The sequence below is a fragment of the Portunus trituberculatus genome, unplaced genomic scaffold (genome assembly GCF_017591435.1).
Source record: "Portunus trituberculatus isolate SZX2019 unplaced genomic scaffold, ASM1759143v1 PGA_scaffold_483__1_contigs__length_29487, whole genome shotgun sequence".
In the NCBI taxonomy this organism is placed as follows: domain Eukaryota; kingdom Metazoa; phylum Arthropoda; class Malacostraca; order Decapoda; family Portunidae; genus Portunus; species Portunus trituberculatus.
The window spans coordinates 3,404-25,529 of NW_025541651.1; the positions used below are offsets into that span (position 1 = coordinate 3,404).

General features: G+C 47.1%; 5 protein-coding genes and 2 non-coding genes across 7 annotated transcripts; 3 read left to right on the forward strand and 4 right to left on the reverse strand.

The window, feature by feature from the left end:
• Window positions 1–490: 490 nt before the first annotated feature.
• Window positions 491–609, reverse strand: LOC123500770. Its single transcript, XR_006673450.1, has one exon. It is a non-coding gene; the product is annotated as a 5S ribosomal RNA (ribosomal RNA).
• Window positions 610–3,066: 2,457 nt separating this feature from the next.
• On the forward strand, window positions 3,067–3,522 carry LOC123500769 (histone H3). Its single transcript, XM_045249392.1, has one exon. It carries the CDS (start codon window positions 3,076–3,078, stop codon window positions 3,484–3,486), a length of 411 nt encoding a protein of 136 aa, XP_045105327.1. The 5' UTR covers window positions 3,067–3,075; the 3' UTR covers window positions 3,487–3,522.
• Window positions 3,523–4,411: 889 nt separating this feature from the next.
• Window positions 4,412–4,813, reverse strand: LOC123500765 (histone H2B). The gene has a single exon (XM_045249387.1). It carries the CDS (start codon window positions 4,808–4,810, stop codon window positions 4,439–4,441), a length of 372 nt encoding a protein of 123 aa, XP_045105322.1. The 5' UTR covers window positions 4,811–4,813; the 3' UTR covers window positions 4,412–4,438.
• Window positions 4,814–13,316: 8,503 nt separating this feature from the next.
• LOC123500767 (histone H2A-like) lies at window positions 13,317–13,688 on the forward strand. The gene has a single exon (XM_045249389.1). The coding sequence runs from the start codon at window positions 13,317–13,319 to the stop codon at window positions 13,686–13,688; it is 372 nt and encodes a 123-aa protein (XP_045105324.1).
• Window positions 13,689–15,361: 1,673 nt separating this feature from the next.
• Window positions 15,362–15,696, reverse strand: LOC123500766 (histone H4). Its single transcript, XM_045249388.1, has one exon. It carries the CDS (start codon window positions 15,679–15,681, stop codon window positions 15,370–15,372), a length of 312 nt encoding a protein of 103 aa, XP_045105323.1. The 5' UTR covers window positions 15,682–15,696; the 3' UTR covers window positions 15,362–15,369.
• Window positions 15,697–17,260: 1,564 nt separating this feature from the next.
• LOC123500771 lies at window positions 17,261–17,379 on the forward strand. The gene has a single exon (XR_006673451.1). It is a non-coding gene; the product is annotated as a 5S ribosomal RNA (ribosomal RNA).
• Window positions 17,380–18,110: 731 nt separating this feature from the next.
• LOC123500768 lies at window positions 18,111–19,889 on the reverse strand. The gene is made up of 2 exons (XM_045249391.1): window positions 19,418–19,889; window positions 18,111–19,306 (listed from the first exon to the last, which is right to left on the reverse strand). Exons 1-2 carry the CDS (start codon window positions 19,887–19,889, stop codon window positions 18,111–18,113), a joined length of 1,668 nt encoding a protein of 555 aa, XP_045105326.1.
• Window positions 19,890–22,126: the final 2,237 nt, after the last annotated feature.

The window sequence follows — 22,126 nt, forward strand, 5'->3', positions numbered from 1 at the left end:
ATATATATATATATATATATATATATATATATATATATATATATATATTTTTTTTTTCAGATTTCAATGGTTAATATCCAAGCTCGACAGAGCACAGCACACGTCCGTGCAGGTGGTCATTCTTATCCCCTTCCCCCGTCACCAAGCTAGGCTAGCGGTTCGATGCAATTTCTCTATAGGAGAGAAAAAAAAATGTCAGTTATATATATATCTCCTATTTATATGTGTTTAGAATACACAGTTTTGTCTGGTAATCCAGGCATATATACAAGAATAAATGGATGAATTAACAATGAATAAAATATGCAGGTAAAACAATATAAGAATAGACAAATCAAACCTTTTTCTTCTTCTTCTTCTTCTTCTTCTTCTTCTTCTTATTATTATTATTATTATTATTATTATAAAATAATAATAATAATAATAATAATAATAATAATAATAATAATAATAATAAATAAATAAATAGATAAATTAAAAAATAATGGAATGACAACAACATCTGGTGTTCCCAGGCGGTCACCCATCCAAGTACTAACCGGACCCAACGTTACTTAACTTCGCTGATCGGACGAGAAGCGGTGTCTTCAACGTGGTGTGGTCGTTGGCACTCGATGTAAGATTTTAGGCCCCTTTAAATTCTTCCTGGCTTGCCCTACTATACTCCGTATACCCTGTGAATCAAGTCCTTTCTAGGTGTTTCTTGGTTTAATATCGTTTCCCTATTGGATTAATCTCTCTCTCTCTCTCTCTCTCTCTCTCTCTCTCTCTCTCTCTCTCTCTCTCTCTCTCTCTCTCTGTCTGTCTGTCTGTATGTCTGTCTATTATTATTATTATTATTATTATTATTATTATTATTATTATTATTATTATTATTATTAGAAGAATAATAATAAGAAGAAGGTTTGATTTGTCTATTCTTATATTGTTTTACCTGCTTATTTAATTATTTGTTAATTCATCCATTTATTCTTGTACTACCTCGTGCATGGATTACCAACCAAAACTGTGTATTCTAAACACACATGAATAGGAGAGGACTCGAACTGACAATTTTTTTCTCTCTCTCTCTCTCTCTCTCTCTCTCTCTCTCTCTCTCTCTCTCTCTCTCTCTCTCTCTTTATGTTAGAAACAGCTATGATTAACGTGTAACATCTTATATGGATGCGTGTCTTGGTTTAATTGATAGACATTTAAGACCTATAGATAAATTGCATCGAACCGCAAGCCTAGCTTGGTGCCGGGGGGGAAAGGGGGGATAAGAATGACCACCTGCACGGACGTGTGCCGTGCTCTGTCGATCTTGGATATCAACCATTGAAGTCTGAAGAAGAAAAAAATAAATAAACAAAAATAAGAAACTAGAAAGTCACTGCAGCGGCTGTGGGAGGAGGAAAGACGCAAGCCGTCACACTAACTGTGTCACACGACACGCTAATAAATACGCACACTATAGTCTGACCATTTTTATGAAGATCACTTAGTCGTTGGCGTTTTTGGGGATTTTCCTGCCTGCGGCGCTGTCACACGTGTACCAATACGCGCCTTAAGTCAGGTACTTAATACTTTTTAACTGAATGGTGTTGTAGTACATATACAGTGTGATGCTCTAAAGAGGCAAATTAGAGGAATTTGTGTTTATTTTTAAATACATTTTGCATTGGTTTTGCAAACGAAACAACAATGCTTGACAACGTTTCCTCCGAGCGTTGTCACATCCTTCTGGGTGACCGAGTGAGGTCACAGGTCAAAGTGACCGTGTTAATCCATGGGTCAATTTCTCTCCCGCTGCCAGTCAGAATGACAGAAAGAGAAGAGTAGAAATAGAGAGAGAGAGAGAGAGAAAGATATATATATATATATATATATATATATATATATATATATATATATATATATATATATATATATATATATATATATATATATATAGAGAGAGAGAGAGAGAGAGAGAGAGAGAGAGAGAGAGAGAGAGAGAGAGAGAGAGAGAGAGAGAGAGAGAGGTGTGTGGGGAGCAAGGTTCTCATTGACACATAGGCTCTAATCACCTTAATTTGCCCAGCAACGCCGCAGGCCGGGAAATTCCCAAAAATGCCAACGTCTAAGTGATCTTCAGACTATAATAATCTGATTAACAATTTGTCTTGGCGATGTTGCAGTGGGTATTGGGTGAATGAAATGATCGATTGCTGGCTTTACATCATCCATCCATCCTAATTTGACCTTAGAATATAAAATGGTTGCTTTGCTGATGTCAGGTATATTTGAGAAATCATAATCTTTGTATGTAAAATATAATGTTTTTTTTTTGTGGATCGCAGTTGCTAAAATGTGTCTATGTATATATTACAATTTTTATGCTATTTGTTGGTGGCCCTTGCATTTGAAATAATTATATTGTTAAATTGTCTTTTTTTTTTTCGGTAGGGGCTAATGTATGCAATGTTTATGCAAATTTATTCTAATTTATGGAAATTTTATGCAAATTTATGCATATTAGTCAAATAAAATTTGGGGGTGGTCAATATTTGGGGGGACGCGCGCGAAAATCACTCCATTTTCTAATTTTGCGATTTATGCACATATCCGATAAAATCATGTAAAAAAAAAAAAAAAAAAAAACGTCTAGAAATGTCGGTGGGATCCTTCTGTCCCTCTCTCTCCCTCTCTCTCTCTCTCTCTCTCTCTCTCTCTCTCTCTCTCTCTCTCTCTCTCTCTCTCTCTCTCTCTCTCTGTCTCTCTGTGTGTGTGTGTGTGTGTGTGTGTGTGTGTGTGTGTGTGTGTGTGTGTCCGTTTTTTTTATTTTATTTTTATTTTACTTTATTTTTGTTTTTGTGTGTGTGTGTTTTCATTTCTCTCTTTCCTTCCTCTTTCTTTCTCCCTCTCGTCTGCCTCAATTTCTTTGAGTTACCCATGACATGTTGTTATGGTTGGGAGGGGAGTTTTCTGTGGTTGTCGAACACTCTTACGTCATTCCCGTCCAATCGTAAGGCAAGGTTGGGCCCCGGCCTAAGCGCTCAACTCGCCCAACTGTTCGTTCCGAGCGGCAGTAACTTACTTACTTACTTACTCACCATGGCACGTACTAAGCAAACGGCCCGCAAGTCCACCGGTGGCAAGGCGCCCCGCAAGCAGCTTGCCACGAAGGCAGCTCGCAAATCTGCTCCTGCCACTGGAGGTGTCAAGAAGCCCCACCGTTACAGGCCAGGAACCGTGGCCCTCCGTGAGATCCGCCGTTATCAGAAGAGCACCGAACTGCTTATCAGGAAGCTGCCTTTCCAGCGCTTGGTGCGTGAAATTGCCCAGGATTTCAAGACTGACCTCCGCTTCCAGTCCTCCGCTGTCATGGCCCTCCAGGAAGCTTCCGAGGCTTATCTCGTGGGTCTCTTTGAAGACACTAACCTGTGCGCCATCCACGCCAAGCGTGTCACTATCATGCCCAAGGACATCCAGCTGGCTCGTCGAATCCGTGGCGAGCGTGCCTAATAAGTGTGTCATCCAAGGCAAGCAAGCAACAACAAACAATATCTAGGCCCTCTTCAGGGCCAAAGGTGCTTTATCTAAAGAGAATAATATTACATAGACCATGAATGGGTTGGCTTTGATCCGTATGGTCGAGCGATTTCCCTGATTAGAAGACTTTTTTTTTTCCTCTCTCTCTTTTCTCTCTCTCTCTCTCTCTCTCTCTCTCTCTCTCTCTCTCTCTCTCTCTCTCTCTCTCTCTCTCTCTCTCTTTTTCTTTTTTTTTTTTTCAACCTTCCTCTCTGTGTCTAGGATCCGATATTCCATGTGCATGTTTCTGATCAGTAGTATGTCGGTGGCCGATGGAGAATGACTGCTTTCCCCTCCAATCTGATTTGTAGATATATTGATTGATTGATTCACTGCAATTCAGTCAATAAACAAAAAAGAAAGAAAAAAAAAAATAAATAAAAAAAAAAAGGAGCGAAGATTCATGTTACAAGCTATAATAACTGTGTGCTTCCTGAGCTTTGTGTGATGAAAAACGTTATGTTACTGAAATAGGAGGCATCATCATTAATCAAGAAGAAGAAGAGCATGAATGCACCCACCCTCCAAAGCCTGCCTGCCGTGATTAGTATCGTACGTACGCTTAATCATCACCATCATACTACTACTACTACTACTACTACTACTACTACGGGCTGCTGCTGTTGTGCAGTGGATGATGGATCTCTTTGCTCTGACCCGGTTGCGAGCCTCATTAATGACGAGCCAGCCATCTAGCTCATCCATATCCATCCATCCGGCTCTGGTGCACCAGCGGCGACCACCATCCACACTTGTCTATATTGTGTCTCCTTTTTTTTTGGATTCAGGTGTGGCTCCTATGGAGCCGGGTAGGGTTTGAATACTGTCTGAGACAGCAGTTGCTCTTTTTTCTTCTTTCCCCCCTTCTAGCTGACTGACAGTCAGTTTACTTGGAGGAGGTGTACTTGGTGACAGCCTTGGTGCCCTCAGAGACGGCGTGCTTTGCCAGTTCGCCGGGCAGAAGGAGACGGACGGCAGTCTGGATCTCCCGGCTGGTGATGGTGGAGCGCTTGTTGTAGTGTGCCAGGCGGGATGCCTCGGCAGCGATGCGCTCGAAAATGTCGTTCACGAAAGAGTTCATGATTGACATAGCCTTGGAGGACACGCCAGTGTCGGGGTGGACCTGCTTGAGCACCTTGTAGATGTAGATGGAGTAGCTTTCCTTCCTCCTCCGCTTCTTCTTCTTGTCCCCTTTGGCTATGGCCTTCTGAGCCTTGCCAGCCTTCTTGGCAGCCTTTCCTGATGCTTTGGGAGGCATGGTAGTAACGGCGTCGTTCAACTTGCGAAGAGTTGTGTTGTGTTGCACCCAAATAAAAGTTTCAAAAGTTTATTTAGTAAGAGGGGTTACAAGAGAAGGGGTAGAGTGTACCAGGACTGGTACACTGGAAGAAAAAGCGAGGAAATATAGAAATACAGTAGGAGTTAAAAAGTTGCCGGGCGGTCCGGCCTGCTGCTGTAAAGTGATGAATGTCACAGGGCAGTACGTGATGGGTCAAGGGTGGAAACCGGAGTTCCCGGAGGAAAACCACCCATACTGCTGTGAGAGAGTGAGAAAGGGCAGGGTTACATGAATCCTTATATAATCCTTAATACATACATTAATTATACAGTCTACAGAAGGCTACAGGTAAGTACATGTGAGTGGTTACCCCTTCCCACAGCAGCACAGATGACTTCTGGGTGGAAACCGGAGCTCCCGGAGGAAAACCACCCGTGCTGCTGTGGATGAGATACTGGTTAAGGATAAAATAGCTAAATATACATGTATGTACAATGAAAAGTTCAATGAAAAGTTCACATAGTGGAGCACTGACACACATGAGTATCTTTTCACATATAGTGGCACACAAGGAATGTCTTTATCGGTTAGTGGTCGCAATCGGTGAACCCTGCAGTCATGCGGCTGGCACGGTATGGTCACAGTCGGTGGCCGATGGCGAAGACGTGGTTCGTAGGGCAGCCGTGGGTGACGTCGGCACGATGTCCGTCCCGGCACGATCCCTCATCTGTGCGTCCCTGGATCTCAGCCCCACTGCCGGGAGTTTGCAAGCATCCCGGAGGTCAGGTACCCCTTGCTGGAACGTAGGCCAGTGTCCCAGCAACTCAGGGCGTAGGGCGTGAGGGGGTAGCTACACCGAAGGAACCGGCACTGGGGCTGCCGTCGGTGTCATCTGGAGATGTCATCAGTCCTGGCAGGTCCCCGAGGTGCCTTGTCTTCGCTGATCCGCTGCACCGTCATCTCCCTGGTCCTCGTCTCTCGTCTCTCGATAGGTTGCAGGCCCTCTCCCAGTCAGCATCGCATTTCGCAGTTCGCAGGTCGAATGGTGGCATGAAGAAGCCGGGATGAAGTTTCTGTGAGGGATGTAATATTTACAAGTACAAAATCATAGTAATGGGAGTGAAGCGTGAATTGACACAGGTGATGTAATTTAGATATGGAGGTGGACTTATGTAAACGGAATTTTAACTTTCACCTGTATCTTGGCTCTGGTTGTCCTTCTTGCAACTGTAGGAGACTTCTCGGGAACCAAGCGTGCTGCCTGTCTGGAGTCTCCTCGTGCAGGGCCTGTAGTTCACGGTACTGGTCCCAACCCTCGTCCTCCATTCGTTCCCACACCTTGGTGGCCATCTCATGGAGTCTGACGTTGAGGGCTGGGAGGGACGCGGCCTCGTGAAGCGATGCCGAGGTGGTGAAGTCGTCCCATCTGGTACCGAAGGCGAACCTCAGGGCGCTGTTCTGCACTTTCTGCAATCTGCTGATAGCTGTTCTGGAGAGTGCATGCAGAGGAACAGGAGGATAAGAGAGAATAGGTAGAACTAGAGCTTTTACTAGATGGAGTTTAAGACCAGTGGCCAAGTCCCTAAAGCGGTACAACCTGGCGAGGGCTGACTTTGCTCTTGCTACCCTTTGGGACACGTGAGAGGTGTATCCCATAGAGGCCACAGACAGTCCCAGGAGTGAGCCCCTGGGACTGAACTCAATGTCATCCCCATCCACAAACAGTGGTGCGGGGGTTTTTGTAGCAAGTGGAATCACGGTGAACTTGGCCATGTTGGTCCTGATCCTCCACTCCTTCTCGAAGGCGTTGACGCGGGCGATCTCTCTGCTGGTACGGGCGTTCGTCATTCTACTGGAGCGGCCTGGATGGTGAACAACCTGTGAAACATCATCGGCATACAGTATGTTAATACCAGCGCCTGCGAGAGGGCAGTCGCTGGTGTAGATGTTATAGAGAGTGGGTGACAGCACACTTCCCTGTGGGACTCCTGTGGCCAGGGAGAAAGGTGGGCCGATGTGGCCCCCCACTCTCACCCTGGCTGTCCTATCCTCGAGGAAATCACAAAGCAGGCGCTCAACCGGGCCAGGCAGACCCAGGCGAAGTATCTTGTACTTCAATCTCAGATGCCAAACCCGGTCAAACGCCTTACTTACGTCCCTCAGAACCAAGTTACAGCGGAAGCTGTTGGCCTGGTGCAGGGCCATAGTCTCCGTGGCCAGTGCAATGGCGTGCACGGTGCCCCTCCCACTTCTGAAGCCATACTGCGCCGGATGAAGGTAGTTACCCATCTCCAGATAGATGCGTAGCCGCGAGGTGACAATCCTTTCCAGCAACTTCCCAGGTACCTCGAGCAGGGAGATGGGCCGGTAGTTCTCCGGTCTTGTGGGAGGCTTGCCGGCCTTCGGAATCATCCTCATCTCGGCCTGCTTGAACCCGTCGGGGAAGTAACCAGCGGACAGTGATGCATTGAAGATATCCCGCAGTCTGGAAAAGGCAGAATCTGAAAGATGTGAGAGTATACTACTGTTAATCTTACTCGCCCCAGGACACGTTGGCCTGCCGCGTTTGATAGTGGAGGCCAGTTCCTGAGTCGAGATAAGACAGTCTAAGGGAGAAGTACCAGTAAGATGGGCAGGGTCGGCCTTTTCATAGGGGTAGGTCCTTTGCACGGAGGCTGCCATGTAATCCAGCACCTGGTCGTTGTCATCAAAGTCGTCGTCATAGTCTTCTCTGTAGATGCGGTCCCATATGGACGTGAATAGTTGTTCTTTGTCGGCGTTCGTAAACTTCTTGTCTCCTGCGTGGTCTATTAGGTAGCTGTCTTGTCCTGAAGTCTTCCCGGAGAGACGCTTTAGCTCCCGCCAAAACTTCCTCGGGTCTCGGTAGTTGGCAGCTAGGCCAGCCAACTTCCTTCTCCAGTGCTCTCTAGCTTCGGTCTGTCGTACGTCCTGCATTGCAACCTTTAGCTGGTTGTACCGCCTGAAATCGTCACGGTTCCATCCTCTCAGCATTGCTCTGTCTCGCAGTGCTCGAAACTGAATTCTGAGCAGCTGCGTAGCCCGAGAAGGCCGAGGGTCGGACCTAAGTTTGTATGTCGTTTGTGGTATGTATCGGACCGCAGTCGTTCTGACAGTGGTCATCCACGTCTCCAGTGCGTCGTCGATTTCCTCTAGGGAACCGTAAGAAATGTCTTGAAGGTCCGTCATCCGTAAGGCGTCGTCCGCTTTGAAAGCGTCCCAGTCGGTCCTGTTGTAACTAAATGCCTGTGGAATAGGGGTAAGAAGAGGAGATGTGGAAATGTCAAGGATAATAGGAACATGGTCGCTAGTCGTCAGAGGTCCTGGTGACAGGGAGTAATGGAGAAAGTTGGCTCTATTGGTCAGGGCGATGTCAGGTGATGACGATGTATGGTGGCTGAAAAAGGTTGGGAAATGAGGTCCGATGTGGCAAGCAGTCTGTCGGCGAAAGTAGTCTACTATGTCTCTCCCTACCTGGTTGGTGGAGGTGTACCCCAGATAGGGGTGTCGTGCATTTAAATCTCCTACTAAGAAGACTGGTGTCTGTCTGCGTAGAAGACGAAGGAAGTCTGGGTGGGGTAAGTAAGGTCGTCGGGGGAGGTAGCTAGTGGCTATAAGGATAGGTCCGTCCGGTGTGTCTGTCTCTACTGCTAGAGTCTCGGATAAAAAGTCATCCTCGACTCTGTGGCGAAGTCGGCTCTTTACAGCAATGGCTACCCCGTCATTGGGAGTGTTGCTGATGTTCCGCTGATACACTCTGTAGCCAGGTATCTTAAGTCGTGTCTCGTCACTCAGTCCATGGCTGTTGATAAGAATGATGTCTGGGTCATAGTGTCTATAAGTGTTCATTAAGTCATACTTACGGTTTCCCCAGGAGAGAACGTTGTGCTGGATTACTCGTAGTCTCATCATTACTCACGTGCGAGGATAATCCTACCCGGAAGTGCGTCACGTACGATTTGATTGGGGTCCTTCTTGAAGCGCTCGTAGTCCTCCCCTTTGGGAAGGATCCAATCATGGAGGGAAGCCAGGTTATCCTTTACATGGTCCAGAATGATCTGGTCCGCATGTGGAGGGCCTGTATGGCTTAATATCAGGGTCTTATTCCGTAGGACTTGGTCGAGTTCGGCGATGGTACTAGGGGGCTTCCTCCTTTTCGGGTACTTGGAGAGAAACCCAAATCCTACTTTCTCGGTCTCCTCCGTACTGCTTAGGTCCTCCTCAGGCTCGGAGTCAGAGTCATCCGTCACCCCAGTGCTTGAAGAGGAAGACGGGGAAGGGGCCACGAATGCTTCAGCAGAAGAAGCTGAGCCAGAAGACGCCATTTCCTCCGGAAAGGAGGCACCTTGCGTTGTCGTGAAGACCTTCCCTATCCCCTCAGACACAGCCTGTAGGATATTATTAGGGACACGAGGTGGCGGTGGGGTCGGCAGCTTGACATCCGGGAGACGGTTCTCGGCGAGGCTCGTTGAGAGGGTCTCCTGAAAGCAGCCAGGATTGAAGGCGTTGCTCAAGTGGGCGTGCATAAGACACAAGAGCCCAGCTAGAGCATTAGTCGGGTCAGTCATGACAGGGCCAGCAGTAGGGGAGGCTTGTTGTGTGGCCTGTGCGAAGGACACGTTTGGCCTGACCCGAGCCTGCCGGGCAGCCTCCTCCTTTTTCTTAAGAGCCTCCTTGCGGGCGGGGCACCGCATGGCCCTGGAACTGTGGTCCCCACCACAGTTGAGACACTTCTTTTCAGAGGCTTTACAGTCTCTATATGAGTGATCCTTGCTGCCACACTCGGAGCACCTCATATAGCCTGCTGGATGAGGGCAGCTGCTGGTTGGGTGGTCCTCCACCGCATTGCACCTGTTGCAGGTGACAAGTGGGATGAAGACCTCCTGCCTCATCTGGTGTCCTGCCACGTGGATCTGGAAGAGGTTGAGCCCTTCCAGAAGCGCCTTCCTCGCCATTAGAGCGTCCGTGAAGGTGATCTTGGCCGTAGAGGAGCGGGGGAATTTAAACACTTCCTCCGCTTTAGCCCATGAGTGCCGGGCTTCTACCTCTGCGGCAATCTACTCTGCTGAGTGGCCGTAGACCAGCTCATCAAGGCCCATGCAGATCACCGAGCGCTGGGCACGCAGACCCGGGGGAACCACGGAATCCCTCCGCTGCGAGCTGAGTTGGGATGCCATGCTGAAAGATGGCGTCAGCATCCTCATCCGTCGCGGTGAGAATAATGATGGCATCCCTAGCAGGGATGGCACTGGTGGCTTTCACATGTGGAGAAAGTATGTTCATCAGTTTTATCCGCACCCCATAGTCAGCTGGGTGGGGATGTTTAATTATAACTCGGCCCATAATGCCTGTCAGCACATGATGGCCGAGTTAGAAGCACCACCAAACACAACACTGCACTGCACCACACACCAAAAGCACGACACAGCACTGCACCACACACCAAAAACACGACACAGCACTGCAAAAACACCCCACAACACCCAAAAACCAGCACCACACGTACGTCGTCCTCCCAGGCGGTCACCCATCCAGGGCCGTGCCGTGGTAGCGTTGTTTAACCTCGCCGACACTGAGCCTGGTGCGGGTCGACATGGTTCACTGCACCGCAAAAAAACACATCACTGCACTATAGATCACAACACTGCACTGCACTGTACCACAGACAAAACATAACACAACACAACAAGACACAAAGTACTACACAACGCACAAACCGTCCTCCCGGCGGTCACCCATCCAGGTCCGTGCCGCCGTAGCGGTGCTTAACCTCACACTGCACTAAAAACACAACAATGCACTGCACACAACACAACACTGCACTAAAAACGCAACACTGCACTGCACACAACACAACACTTCACCAGAAACGCAACACTGCATTGCACTACACTAAAGGAGACGACACAACACTGCACTAAAACAAAAACACACTTCACACTGGCGAAGCATTCCCAGACGGTCACCCATCCAAGTTTGTGCCGCCTGAGCGTTGTTTAACTTCACTTATCGGCGAGGCGACAAGGTGAGCTTAACTTCAATTCCTGGCTCAGCAGAGAGCCAAACCGGTACCAGCCGGCCGCTGATTGGCCGGGAGAGGATCCTCCCAGACATAGAGGAAAGAGGAGATCCTTCTTCCTTCGTCGTTGGCCGTGAAGTGCAAAGTGCGGGGCAAGGTGAAGGGCGGGGCAGCTGACCGCTGATTGGCTGTAAGCGATGCCGACAGCCAATGGGCGAGTTACGCAGCGACACATCCGTCTCCTGGAAAGAGAAGAGAGTGAGTGTGGTCTCGTCTCGTTGCACCTATCTATCTATCTATTATCGTAGAAAGAAAAAGAAATTTGAAGGGTTTGGACAGGATGAATATAAAGGTAAGAAAATGAAAAAAAGCAAAAAAAAAAAAAAGATTGTGGGCAGACCACATTGCTATTTTCAATAATTTAATTTAGATGTGAATGTACACCACACTCGCACTTATTTAGGTATTGTTACCCTACCTAAAAGGTTGCCCTTACTTTATTTATTTATTTTTTTTTTTTATTTATATTTTTTTATTTCTTTATTTCTTTATTTATTTATTTCATATATTGTTATTATTAATAATATTTTTGTCATTTAATTATTCGTTTATTTATTTATTTATCCAATTTTATTTATTTATTTTTTTTTTTTTTTTTTGTTTGGTAATTGTCCATTTTCCTGTACTGCATGCAGAACCCAGCTAAACACCACAGATCCCTAACATCACGACTGCTTACAGTTTTCAAGTATGTGTGAGTAAGTTTTTTTTTTTTTTTTTTTATTCATTCATTCATTCATCCATTTTTTTTTTTTTTTTTTTTTTTTTATCTTTCAGGTTATCTGGTTTATATATGGTTTATATACAGGTAAGTCAGGATACCCCAGGTAAGTAGAGGTAAGTATGTTTACTTATTGTGCATATTGAGCTTATTTTTATTTTCATTGATTTATCTACTTTCCTTTCTCTTTATCTATATACTTTATATAGATATACTTCCACTGGCAAAACACATCTATCATAGCGTATAAACAAAGAAACAACAATAATATTAGATATAAACAAATATTCCTAGCACAAGATGCCAGTGGTCCAAGACATAGTATTTTATCATGAAGTTTCCTTCCAGTAGGTGTCCTCATGCCCTTACAACATTCCTTCTCTCCCCCCGCTGCCAGGTGTCATGCCGACAGAGCTGGGCGCCACCACCCCTCGCCGGGGGAAGGAGCCGCCCGCGGGAAGCCACCCTGCTTCTCACGACCGCGTATGACGTCACCCTCAACCCGGCGACTCAGGGCGCAGAGCAGGGAGAAGGTGTGTTGCATCCAACCTAGAAGGTTACCTATGTCTTTCCCTATTTTCTCTCTCATTACTACAACCAACACCACGTCACTAACAGGCCCTGTGTTGGGTGAGGTGTGAATTAGAGGACGAGAGGTTGCTTTATCTTGGTGAATCTCTATATTAAGTACTGGAATTCTGGTAGGTATGGTAAGTACCTTTTTGTTGTTTTTGGCTGTTATTTTATTAGTATATTGGTCTTGGTTCTATTTCACATGCTCGTATGCTACTGGGATAGTCCCTGTGGTAGCGAATTATGTTATCCAGATTTTCCTTTAACTTGATATATATTGGAATTCTTAGATCTTCTAATCTTTTCCAGATATCTTTAGCCCTTTCATGTAGTCTGATATTCAGTGTCTTGGTATTGGTTTGTTCATGTATCTCGATGGTGGTTCTTGTGTAAGGATAGTTTTCATTTGTAGCAAATCTTAAAGCTTTATTTTGTACCTTTTGTAGTTTGGATAACTGTACATTACTCATTGCATTCAGAGGTATCGGAGGGTAATCAAGTATTGGCAGAACTAGTGTTTTTACTAAGTGTGTTTTTATCTTTTCAGGCATGTTATATAGGCGTCGTAATTTCTTTAATGCTGCAGAAGCTCTAAGACGTCTCTCCTCAATATGTTTATAATATCCTGTATTGGATATTTTCAGCCCCAAGCACTTTCCAAAGTTTTTAAATTCTATAATATCTCCGTCAATGTTTAATGGAATTGTTGTTTTTGCTCCCAGATGAAGTGGTGTAAATTTAGTTATATTAGTTTTTATCTTTCATAATTTTTCAAATTTAATAATTTTATTAATTTCTCTTTCAGTTTGGGTGTTCTTCATGTTTTTCGATTTACCTTGGTCGTTGCACCCGACTTGAAGAGTGCCATATATGTAAGCAATACTGCTCAGGATCGCGAGTCGCCACGAGCGCCTGCCTCCCGGTTGGGCGTTACGTGTTACGCGCTGATCCGATCTTCCTTTTATATAGAGGAAACGAGCCCGCCGAAGAACAGATAACGCACAACACACCGACTCGCTCCCGCAGCTGACGGAGTGTTACTTGCTAATAATACCACTACTACTTGTTAATCCCACCTACTACCACTACTCACCATGTCCGGACGCGGCAAAGGAGGAAAGGTGAAGGGAAAGTCAAAGTCCCGTTCCAGCCGTGCTGGACTGCAGTTCCCGGTCGGCAGGATTCATCGCCTCCTAAAGAAGGGCAACTACGCCGAGCGAGTGGGGGCTGGCACCCCCGTGTACCTTGCAGCGGTCATGGAGTACCTGGCCGCCGAAGTCCTCGAACTTACCGGCAACGCCGCCCGCGACAACAAGAAGACTCGCATCATCCCACGTCACCTGCAGCTGGCCATCCGGAACGACGAGGAACTTAACAAGCTCTTCTCCGGGGTCACCATTGCACAGGGTGGCGTGCTGCCAAACATTCAGGCTGTGCTCCTTCCCAAGAAGACCGAGAAGATGTAAATCCCTCTCCTCCTCAATATCATCACCAACAAGTATATGTATCCGGCTCCTCTTCGGAGCCACACATTGACACATCTAGAGAATTGAATAGACTATAGTGTTAACAATGATATTACTAATAATGATGGTATATATTTTTTTGATAATGAATGATAGAAATGCTAATGGTAGAATTTTTTTATCTTTATTTTTTTTGTTCCGGCCTGCAGCGCTGCAAAAAAAAAAAAAAAAAAAAAAAAACACCTTGCGCTGAGCAAATTATGGGATTAGAACCCGTGTGTCAATGAGGACCTTGCTTCCCGCACACGCCCCTCTGTCTTGCTCTCTTGCTTCCCTCCTGGTTGGTAGGTAGCTAGCGGGACAGGGATCAATTAACGCGGTCGGTCACTTTGACCTGTGATCTCACTCGGCAGTCATCCAAGAGATGCGGATTAAACGTTGTCAAGTATTGCTGTGTTTGCAAAAAAAAAAAAAAAAACAATGCGAAATATGTTCAAAGATAAACAAGAAGCTTACTCCAACTTGCCTTTTCTTTTTCTTTTTTTTTTCTTTTCTTTTTTTTTTAGAGCATCCCAATGTATAATACAACACCGTTCAATTACCAAGTATTAAGTACCTACCTGACTTAAGGTGCGTATTGGTGTGTGCAAGTGTCCCCCCTCTCTTGCTTCCCTCCTGGCTGGTAGGTGGTAGGAAGGGACAGGGAGTGAGTGAGTGAGTGACCCATGGATTAACGCGTTCACTTTGACCTGTGATCTCACTCGGCGGTCATCCCCGAGAGGGGAGGGCGCGCGGATCAAACGATGTCAAGTATTGCTGTGTTTGTTTGCAAAAACAATGCAAAATATATTTAAAGATAAACAGAAACTCTCTCCAACTTTTTTTTTTTTTTTTTTTTTTTTTTTTTTAAGTTACCTGACTTAAGGTGCGTATTTGTACGTACAAGTGTGACAGCGCTGCAGGCCGGATAATTCCTGGAAAAAAAAAAAAAAAAAAAAAAATCTCCATACAAGTAAGTGGATAAGGTGATGGACGTGGGATCGGGCGGGCAGACAGACAGACGTTCACGCGTCGGCTCGAAAGAATCACACCACACACCGTTTTGAAGGTATGTCAGTCGGCGAGGGGGATTTAATGAAAGGTACCTACCTACATGTCACCGCGGTACCCAGGTTCTATCTAGGTGGCTACACCAAAGATGATGATGATGATGCGCTTCGGTGTTGATATGGACCCTCCCTCCTTGTATGGGTACCACTATAAAGAAATAAAATTGCCTGCGCCACTAATGGGCGGAAGCTTAACAAACAAACAAACAAACAGCACCTGTAGCAGCGGTTGGTGTCTGACCTCACATCACTTAGTTGATAATTCTTTCTCTCTCATTTGATTTACCTTTGAGTGATAAAACAAAGAGGAAAACAAATAGAAAGAAGGGAAAAGAAAAAAAGAAAAAAGGAAAAAAAAAAAAAAAAACACACACACAAATTGTAATAATGACGTAAAGAGTAGGGACAACACTTTTACTTGGAACAACCATAGTCCTAGTAGTGTTAGTCTATAACTTTTTCCTTCTCTTCATTTGTGTGGACCTATAAAAGGTCCGGGATATGTTGACTCTTTTCTTATGGTGTTTTTGCAGTTGCTGTTGTTGACACCAAATTCGAGACCGACACCAGATTTAACCGCCAAATCCGTAGAGGGTACGTCCCTGACGCTTGAGGGCGTAGACGACGTCCATGGCAGTGACGGTCTTGCGCTTGGCGTGCTCGGTGTAGGTGACGGCATCCCTGATGACGTTCTCGAGGAACACCTTTAGCACCCCACGAGTCTCCTCGTAGATGAGACCGGAGATGCGCTTGACGCCGCCTCGGCGAGCCAACCGACGGATAGCGGGCTTGGTGATGCCCTGGATGTTGTCACGCAGAACCTTACGGTGACGCTTGGCTCCTCCCTTTCCAAGTCCCTTGCCTCCCTTGCCGCGGCCAGTCATGGTGACAGATGATGAGGCGCTGCTGCGAGAAGTAGTAGTAGTAGTGATACGACGTCTCGCTCACGAGTGTGATTCGCATTTTTCATTCATTCATTGATTGTGGGCATAAGATACCCACACGGGCTATGGTGGCCCGTTCTGCTCTTGTTCTCTTCTTAGCGGCGCTAGTGCCGCTTCTTCTTGGATTTCTGCTCATTGTCGGAAGAGTCGCTGGTCTTGGTGGAGCTCTTCAGCATGTCGGCAATGAGTTTCTCGCAGCTTGGGAAGTAGTTCTTGGTGGGCAGTGCATCCTCCTGGTCGAATAAGGTATCTCACTGCCACTGGCTGATGTTCTTGGTGGTTGTCTTCATATCCGTTGTTTGCCAGCCTTCTTTAGGTGCAGGGGAAGGGGAAGCAGTGGTGTGGTGAGGCATGTCTGTGGTGTGGCTCTGTAGGCTTGTGTCGGTGCCTACCACATCCACGACCTCGTTCTCTTCCTCTTCTTCCTCGGTGCCCTTTCCTTCCTCCATACGTTCTTCATGGCAAGGCTCTTCTTTGGGCGGCTGGCGTCTTCTCTGGGTCTTCTGAGCGCGATGGCGTGTGGTGGTAAAAGCTTCCTCAGGGATGCTAATGGTAGGAAGCCCGTTGTGCTTCAGCAGAAGCGGTATCAAGGTCTGCAGGCGGCGGGTGTTATTGCCCGCGAGCACTTGTGCTGTGCAGATGCAGGCTTTCATCCTGAACTCGGCTTCTGCTGCTTTACCGGCCATGGGGGACGATTTAGGTAAGGGAGGAGGGCGTTCTTGGTTGCCATCACTGGTAACCTCTCTGGCCTCAGGTCCCTTCTTCCCCTTGAAGCTGGTGAAGGTGGCGTTGTCTCCTTCTCGGGGAAGCGCTTTCCTGAAGGATCTCTTCAGGCCAGAGTAGTGAACAAAGAAGTCTTTGTTGACTACGGAATCACGAATGAAACCGTAGCCAGACTTCCTGTTGTACCACTTGAAGGTACCCTGGTGTTGAGCTGCCATCGCGGTGTTTGCGCTCTCGCTTGCCTGAGAGTACTGTGTGTCCTTCGCATTTTTGCCTCACGGTAATATATATGGAACTGGTGCCTTCCCGATTGTAGTAGAGTAACAATATTTCCTGTGTTTCCCACTTGATCCAACATCGCCGGGTCATACGAACACGGTCTCCGTCTCGTCGTTGACCCTCGGACCACGCATCCGAGACGTACAACCGAGAGGCAAGCAAGAAAACGGCGTAAAACCAAATAATATCGAGTCGGAGGAGGTGCCAGATTTTCCAGCCAGCGGCATGCATGCAGCGAGCAACAAGCCAACCAGCCAGCCAGCCACAGAGGGAGGCAGACTGAGTCTGTGTCAGAATAATAATAATAATAATAATAATAATAATAATAATGAGAGAGAGAGACAGACAGACAGACAGACAGACAGACAGACAGAGAGAGAGAGAGAGAGAGAGAGAGAGAGAGAGAGAGAGAGAGAGAGAGAGAGATTAATCCAATAGGGAAACGATATTAAACCAAGAAACACCTAGAAAGGACTTGATTCACAGGATATACGGAATATAGTAGGGCACTTTGAGTGCCAACGACCACGCCATGTTGAGCACACCGCTTCTCGTCCGATCAGCGAAGTTAAGCAACGTTGGGTCCGGTTAGTACTTGGATGGGTGACCGCCTGGGAACACCAGATGTTGTTGGCATTCCATTATTTTTTATTTATGTATTTATTTTTTTTATTATTTAATTATTATTATTATTATTATTATTATTATTATTATTATTATTATTATTATTATTAATAATAATAATAATAATAATAAGAAGAAGAAGAAGGTTTGATTTGTCTATTCTTATATTGTTTTACCTGCTTATTTTATTCTTTGTTAATTCATCCATTTATTCTTGTACTACCTCGTGCCTGGATTACCAGACAAAACTGTGTATTCTAAACACACATGAATAGGAGAGGACTCGAACTGACAATCTTTCTCTCTCTTCTCTCCATGTTAGAGCTATGATTAACGTGTAACATCTTATATGGCTGCGTGTCTTGGTTTAATTGATAGACATTTAAGACCTAAAGAGAAATTGCATCGAACCGCTAGCCTAGCTTAGTGCCGGGGGGTAAGGGGGGATAAGAATGACCACCTGCACGGTTGTGTGCTGTGCTCTGTCGAGCTTGGATATTAACCATTGAAGTCTGAAGAAGAAAAAAAAAAAAAAATAGAAAGTCACTGCAGCGGCTGTGGGAGGAGGAAAGTCGCAAGCCGTCAGACTAACCGTGACACACGACACGCTAATAAATATGCACACTATAGTCAGACCATTTTTATGAAGATCACTTAGGCGTTGGCGTTTTGGGGGATTTTCCTGCCTGCGGCGCTGTCACACGTGTACCAATACGCGCCCCAAGTCAGGTACTTAATACTTTTTAACTCAATGGTGCTGTAGTACATATACATTGTGATGCTCTAAAGAGGCAAGTTAGAGGAATAAGGTTGATGGCTGCGGGCCTTGCCTCTGGTGATTCGGAGTCGTGATCCCGGAGATGCAGAGCTTGTCGAAGTTCTTGTGTCAGGGGACACTCCACAATCCAATGTAGAAGCGGTTCAGCTGGGGTGAAGTGGAAGTGGCTGCAAGCTCTGTTGACTCTGTCGATCTGCTGCCAGTTGCAAGGGTACCCCAGGCGTAGACGGTGGAGATGGACCCTCGTCGTCCTAGGGGTGTCTCCTGCTACCTCGAGGCTTCTTGCTCCTGTGACTGCCCGGTACCAGGAGCAGCTTCTTGATCCCTCCTCGGCGTTTATTCTGTTCGTGGTGTCGTTGATCTGGTGTTCCAACTTGCGCGCCGCTGCATTGAGACTTGATAGCGATGGCCGGATGTGCATCATAACGTCTGCTCTCATGGCGGCCATCTTGGCGGCGATGTCGGCAGTTTCGTTTCCTAAGATACCAACATGGCTTGGTATCCAGTTAATGGTGATGGCTTTTCCTTGACGCTGGAGATGTTGCAGGTTGCCGAGAATGTTGGTGGTTAGCTGCGTGTTGTCTCGTATCTTTTGCCGCTGGAGAACTTCTATTGCAGATCTGGAGTCGGTGTGTATGACGATCGTGGTGGTCTCTTGTTGTAGTGCATGGGCCGTGACTTGAAAAATCGCAGCTAACTCCGTCTGGAGGCTGCTGCAGCCATCGGAGAGGCGCCAAGCGTGTTCTTCTCTGAGGACAAAGGCAGCGCCGCTCCTGCCGGTGTCTGGATCTCTCGACCCGTCGGTGTAGTACACTCCGGTGTGTCCTTCTTCGAGTCTGGCAATAGAGAGTTCTCCATGTATTCTTCTCGCCGCAATGTCGCGTTTTGGAGCATCGGGCACTTTGTAGCTGAAGACAGCAAGGGGTGGTGTCCAAGGAGGTGGCTCGCTGCAGTTGTCGCTTTGGCGGTCCTCGCCAAGGGTAGCTACATGGCTGAGGCCGTATCTCTCCAGTGACTTACTAGCTCTGCGACTCCACCGTTGGCCTGCAGGCTGGTTCCTTTGTGCTTTTGCTGTCCTCAGTCTATCCTGTGTCTTGCTATACCCTGATTTTGTCAATATTTTGGTAGCGATGGTGGCCACATTCTTGGCGATTCGGACCTCTACCGGGGCGATGTTAGTCTCGACTTGTAGGTTGCTGATTTTAGTCCAGGTCGGAGCTCAAAGAATGAGACGAAGGGCTTTGTTCTGCTGCGCTTGGAGCCGCTGCACACTCGTGGTGTCAATGCCGGCAAGGGCGACAGAGGAATAGTCAATCAGCGTCCTTATAGCGTGGATATAATATGCACGTAGTACGCCGAAGTCAGCCCCTCCTGCCAGTCCTGTCATCCTCCGCATGGCGTTTATCCTCGCCGACATCCTCTCCCCTAGCTGTGCCACATACTGTCTGAAGGTGAGCATATGGTCAAAGTGAATTCCAAGACATGCATGGATTTTCACCCACTCAATGTCGGTGTCTTGGATCCGAAGACGTTGCCTGGGCTGAGTTCCGTCCTTCATCACCATCGCTTTAGTTTTCTGTGGGTTGATCTTGAGCCCGAGTGTTACGCAGGTCTCCTGCAGCGTGTTGAGAGCTCTCTGAGCCTTCTGGAACTTCCATGGCCCCTGGACGATGAGCTGCAGGTCATCTGCGTAACAGAGGAGCTTCACTCCAGTGGGGAAGTCTGTTAACACGAGCTGCTCCATGACGAGATTGAACAAGATGGGGGACAAAATGCCACCCTGGGGAGTGCCGTTTTCAAGGTGATGGTGCTCGGATGTTTTCCTTGAAGCTAACATATGCCGTGCGGTCTGTGACGTAGCTCTGGATCCACCTAAGAAGTCTTCCTCGTATTCCTCTTCGTGTCAATACAGCTAGGATGGTCAGCGGGTTGACAAACTCGAAGGCTTTTTCCAGGTCGAGGAAGACAACTATTGAAGGGTGGTGATCAACAGTGCTCAGCAGCCCGGCCAAGTTCTCGGTGGTGCCCACTCCTTTCCTGAAGGCGAAGAACTGAGGATGAAGTGGGCCGATGTAGTATTCCAATCACTTCTTGACCATCTTTTCGGCCGTTTTCACGAGGCAACTCACCAGATGGATTGGTCTTGGGTTCCCTGGGTCCCTTGGCTTAGGAATCGGGCATATGTTGGCCAGCTTCCATGCTTCTGGGAGTCGGTCCTCTCTTCAGGAAGCATTGATAACGTTGAGCAGCATCCTCTTGGCACCTTCCCCGCTGTTTTGGATCATCTTGTATGTGATCTGATCCCGGCCTGGTGTTGTGCCTTTCCCTGTCTTCTCAACAGCGATCAGTTCCTCCATCGAGAAGTCGACATCATTTGGTGTTCCCTCCAGACAAGCTCTACGAATGATGGCTTCTCGTTCTTCTTTTAGCTCGTTTTGTTTTTGCTGTGTAGCAGGTGGGAGTTGGTTGGTGGCAGCCCTGTCTCGAAACAAGGTGACAAGCCTGTCAGCCTCCTCCTGAGGTGCTTTGTGCGTGGGCGTTGTGGCAGCTCTTAGATGACGCCATAACTGGGATAAGGTGGTGTGTGCGTTTAAGAGAGAGCACCACTCAAGCCATTTTGCCCTCCTGATCTCTTTTATTCTGCTGTCTGTAGAGCGAATTGCCGCTTGAAGGAGTTCGCGATTGTCGGAAGTTTTATGTCGACGGTAAAGTTTTTGTGTGGCATTTACTCTGGCATATAGTTCTTTCACCTCGTCATCATAATACCACTGATCTTTGTATTGTCGATTGCTGTGACGTGCCACTTGGCAGGCTTTTCCTAAGGCATGGTGGAAGGCCTGAACGAGGTGCGACTCCGCCTCGTCGATGTCTACAGGGGCTTCGTGATTCCTATTCCAGGCATCGAGTTCTTGCCGGAAGACCTCCGAGTCTATTTTCTTTGTGTTCCACCATAATAATGGTATCGGCACGGGTGCTGGTTCTATGTCAGTGAGCGTGATCTGGACTGCATAGTGGTCACTTGAGAGTGTAGGGTGCAAGTTCCAATGTACGTTGTGGGTCAAGTCTGTGGATACAAACGTGAGATCAAGTGTGCCTCCTCTTAAGTGAGTGGCTTCCGCTTCCGTTATCAAGGTGATCTCAGGCATCTGGTCCAGTAAAGTGACGATATGAGTTCCGGTGGGATTTGCTCGAGTGACGTTTGGATTTATGTTTGGATGGTGTACATTGAAGTCTCCTCCAATGATGACTTTTTCTTGGTATGTGTTGCTGAAGAGGTCTCCGGCCGTGAAGTCAGCGTTGTGCTTCCTGTAGACATTGTAGAGGACGATTTCTTCACTCCTTGTGTGGATCTTCACGCCCAGTACTTTGTTTCCCACCCAGCAGTCTGGGGGTCTTGTTACAACCTCTGCAGGGATGGTATTACTTACAAAGGTGGCCAGTCCCCTGGTCCCTTCCACTTGCGGTAGAAGAAACGTCTGGTAGCCTGGTAGGTGGTACTCACCAGCAGATAACATGGTTTCCTGGAGCATGAAGATGTCCACATGTTCTATTACTGCTGCTGCTCGTAGCTGGTGCGAAGTCCGTAGATGTTCCATTGCATGATGTTAATAGTGTTGTTAATATGTGTTAATATATGTGAGGTTTTCCCGGGCAGCTGTATCTGGTTGAAGATTCCCTGGTCAGAACAGGGGAGCTGTCCCTATCTTGGCTGGCTTGGCTTCTGGTGTAGTGTTTGTATCGGTGTGTGGGGTTGGCATATTCCATCGCTCGGGAGTGGGTGAGGTCGTCTTCTTTCTCTTCTTCTTGTTCTGTTTCATCCTCCTCGTTTGAGTCGCTTGAGTTCTCCGAGGTACTGTCTTCTGCCACTTCCGGCGTCTCAGCCCCGTTACTGTCTTCTGCCACTTCCAGCGTCTCAGCCCTGTTGCTGGTGTGAGTGTTGCCCCCAAAATTCATGTTGATGAGGGCTTCTATCTTGTTGAT

What these genes read in the sequence shown, in the direction of transcription:
- LOC123500769 (XM_045249392.1), top strand. Translation starts at nt 3,076, where the DNA reads ATGGCACGTACTAAGCAAACGGCCCGCAAGTCCACCGGTGGCAAGGCG.
- LOC123500765 (XM_045249387.1), bottom strand. Translation starts at nt 4,810, where the DNA reads ATGCCTCCCAAAGCATCAGGAAAGGCTGCCAAGAAGGCTGGCAAGGCT.
- LOC123500767 (XM_045249389.1), top strand. Translation starts at nt 13,317, where the DNA reads ATGTCCGGACGCGGCAAAGGAGGAAAGGTGAAGGGAAAGTCAAAGTCC.
- LOC123500766 (XM_045249388.1), bottom strand. Translation starts at nt 15,681, where the DNA reads ATGACTGGCCGCGGCAAGGGAGGCAAGGGACTTGGAAAGGGAGGAGCC.
- LOC123500768 (XM_045249391.1), bottom strand. Translation starts at nt 19,889, where the DNA reads ATGGAGCAGCTCGTGTTAACAGACTTCCCCACTGGAGTGAAGCTCCTC. An exon ending in TGCCGGCATTGACACCACGA is followed by an intron (nt 19,307 to 19,417) that starts GTGTGCAGCGGC and finishes TCGCCCCGGTAG; the next exon opens with AGGTCCGAATCGCCAAGAAT.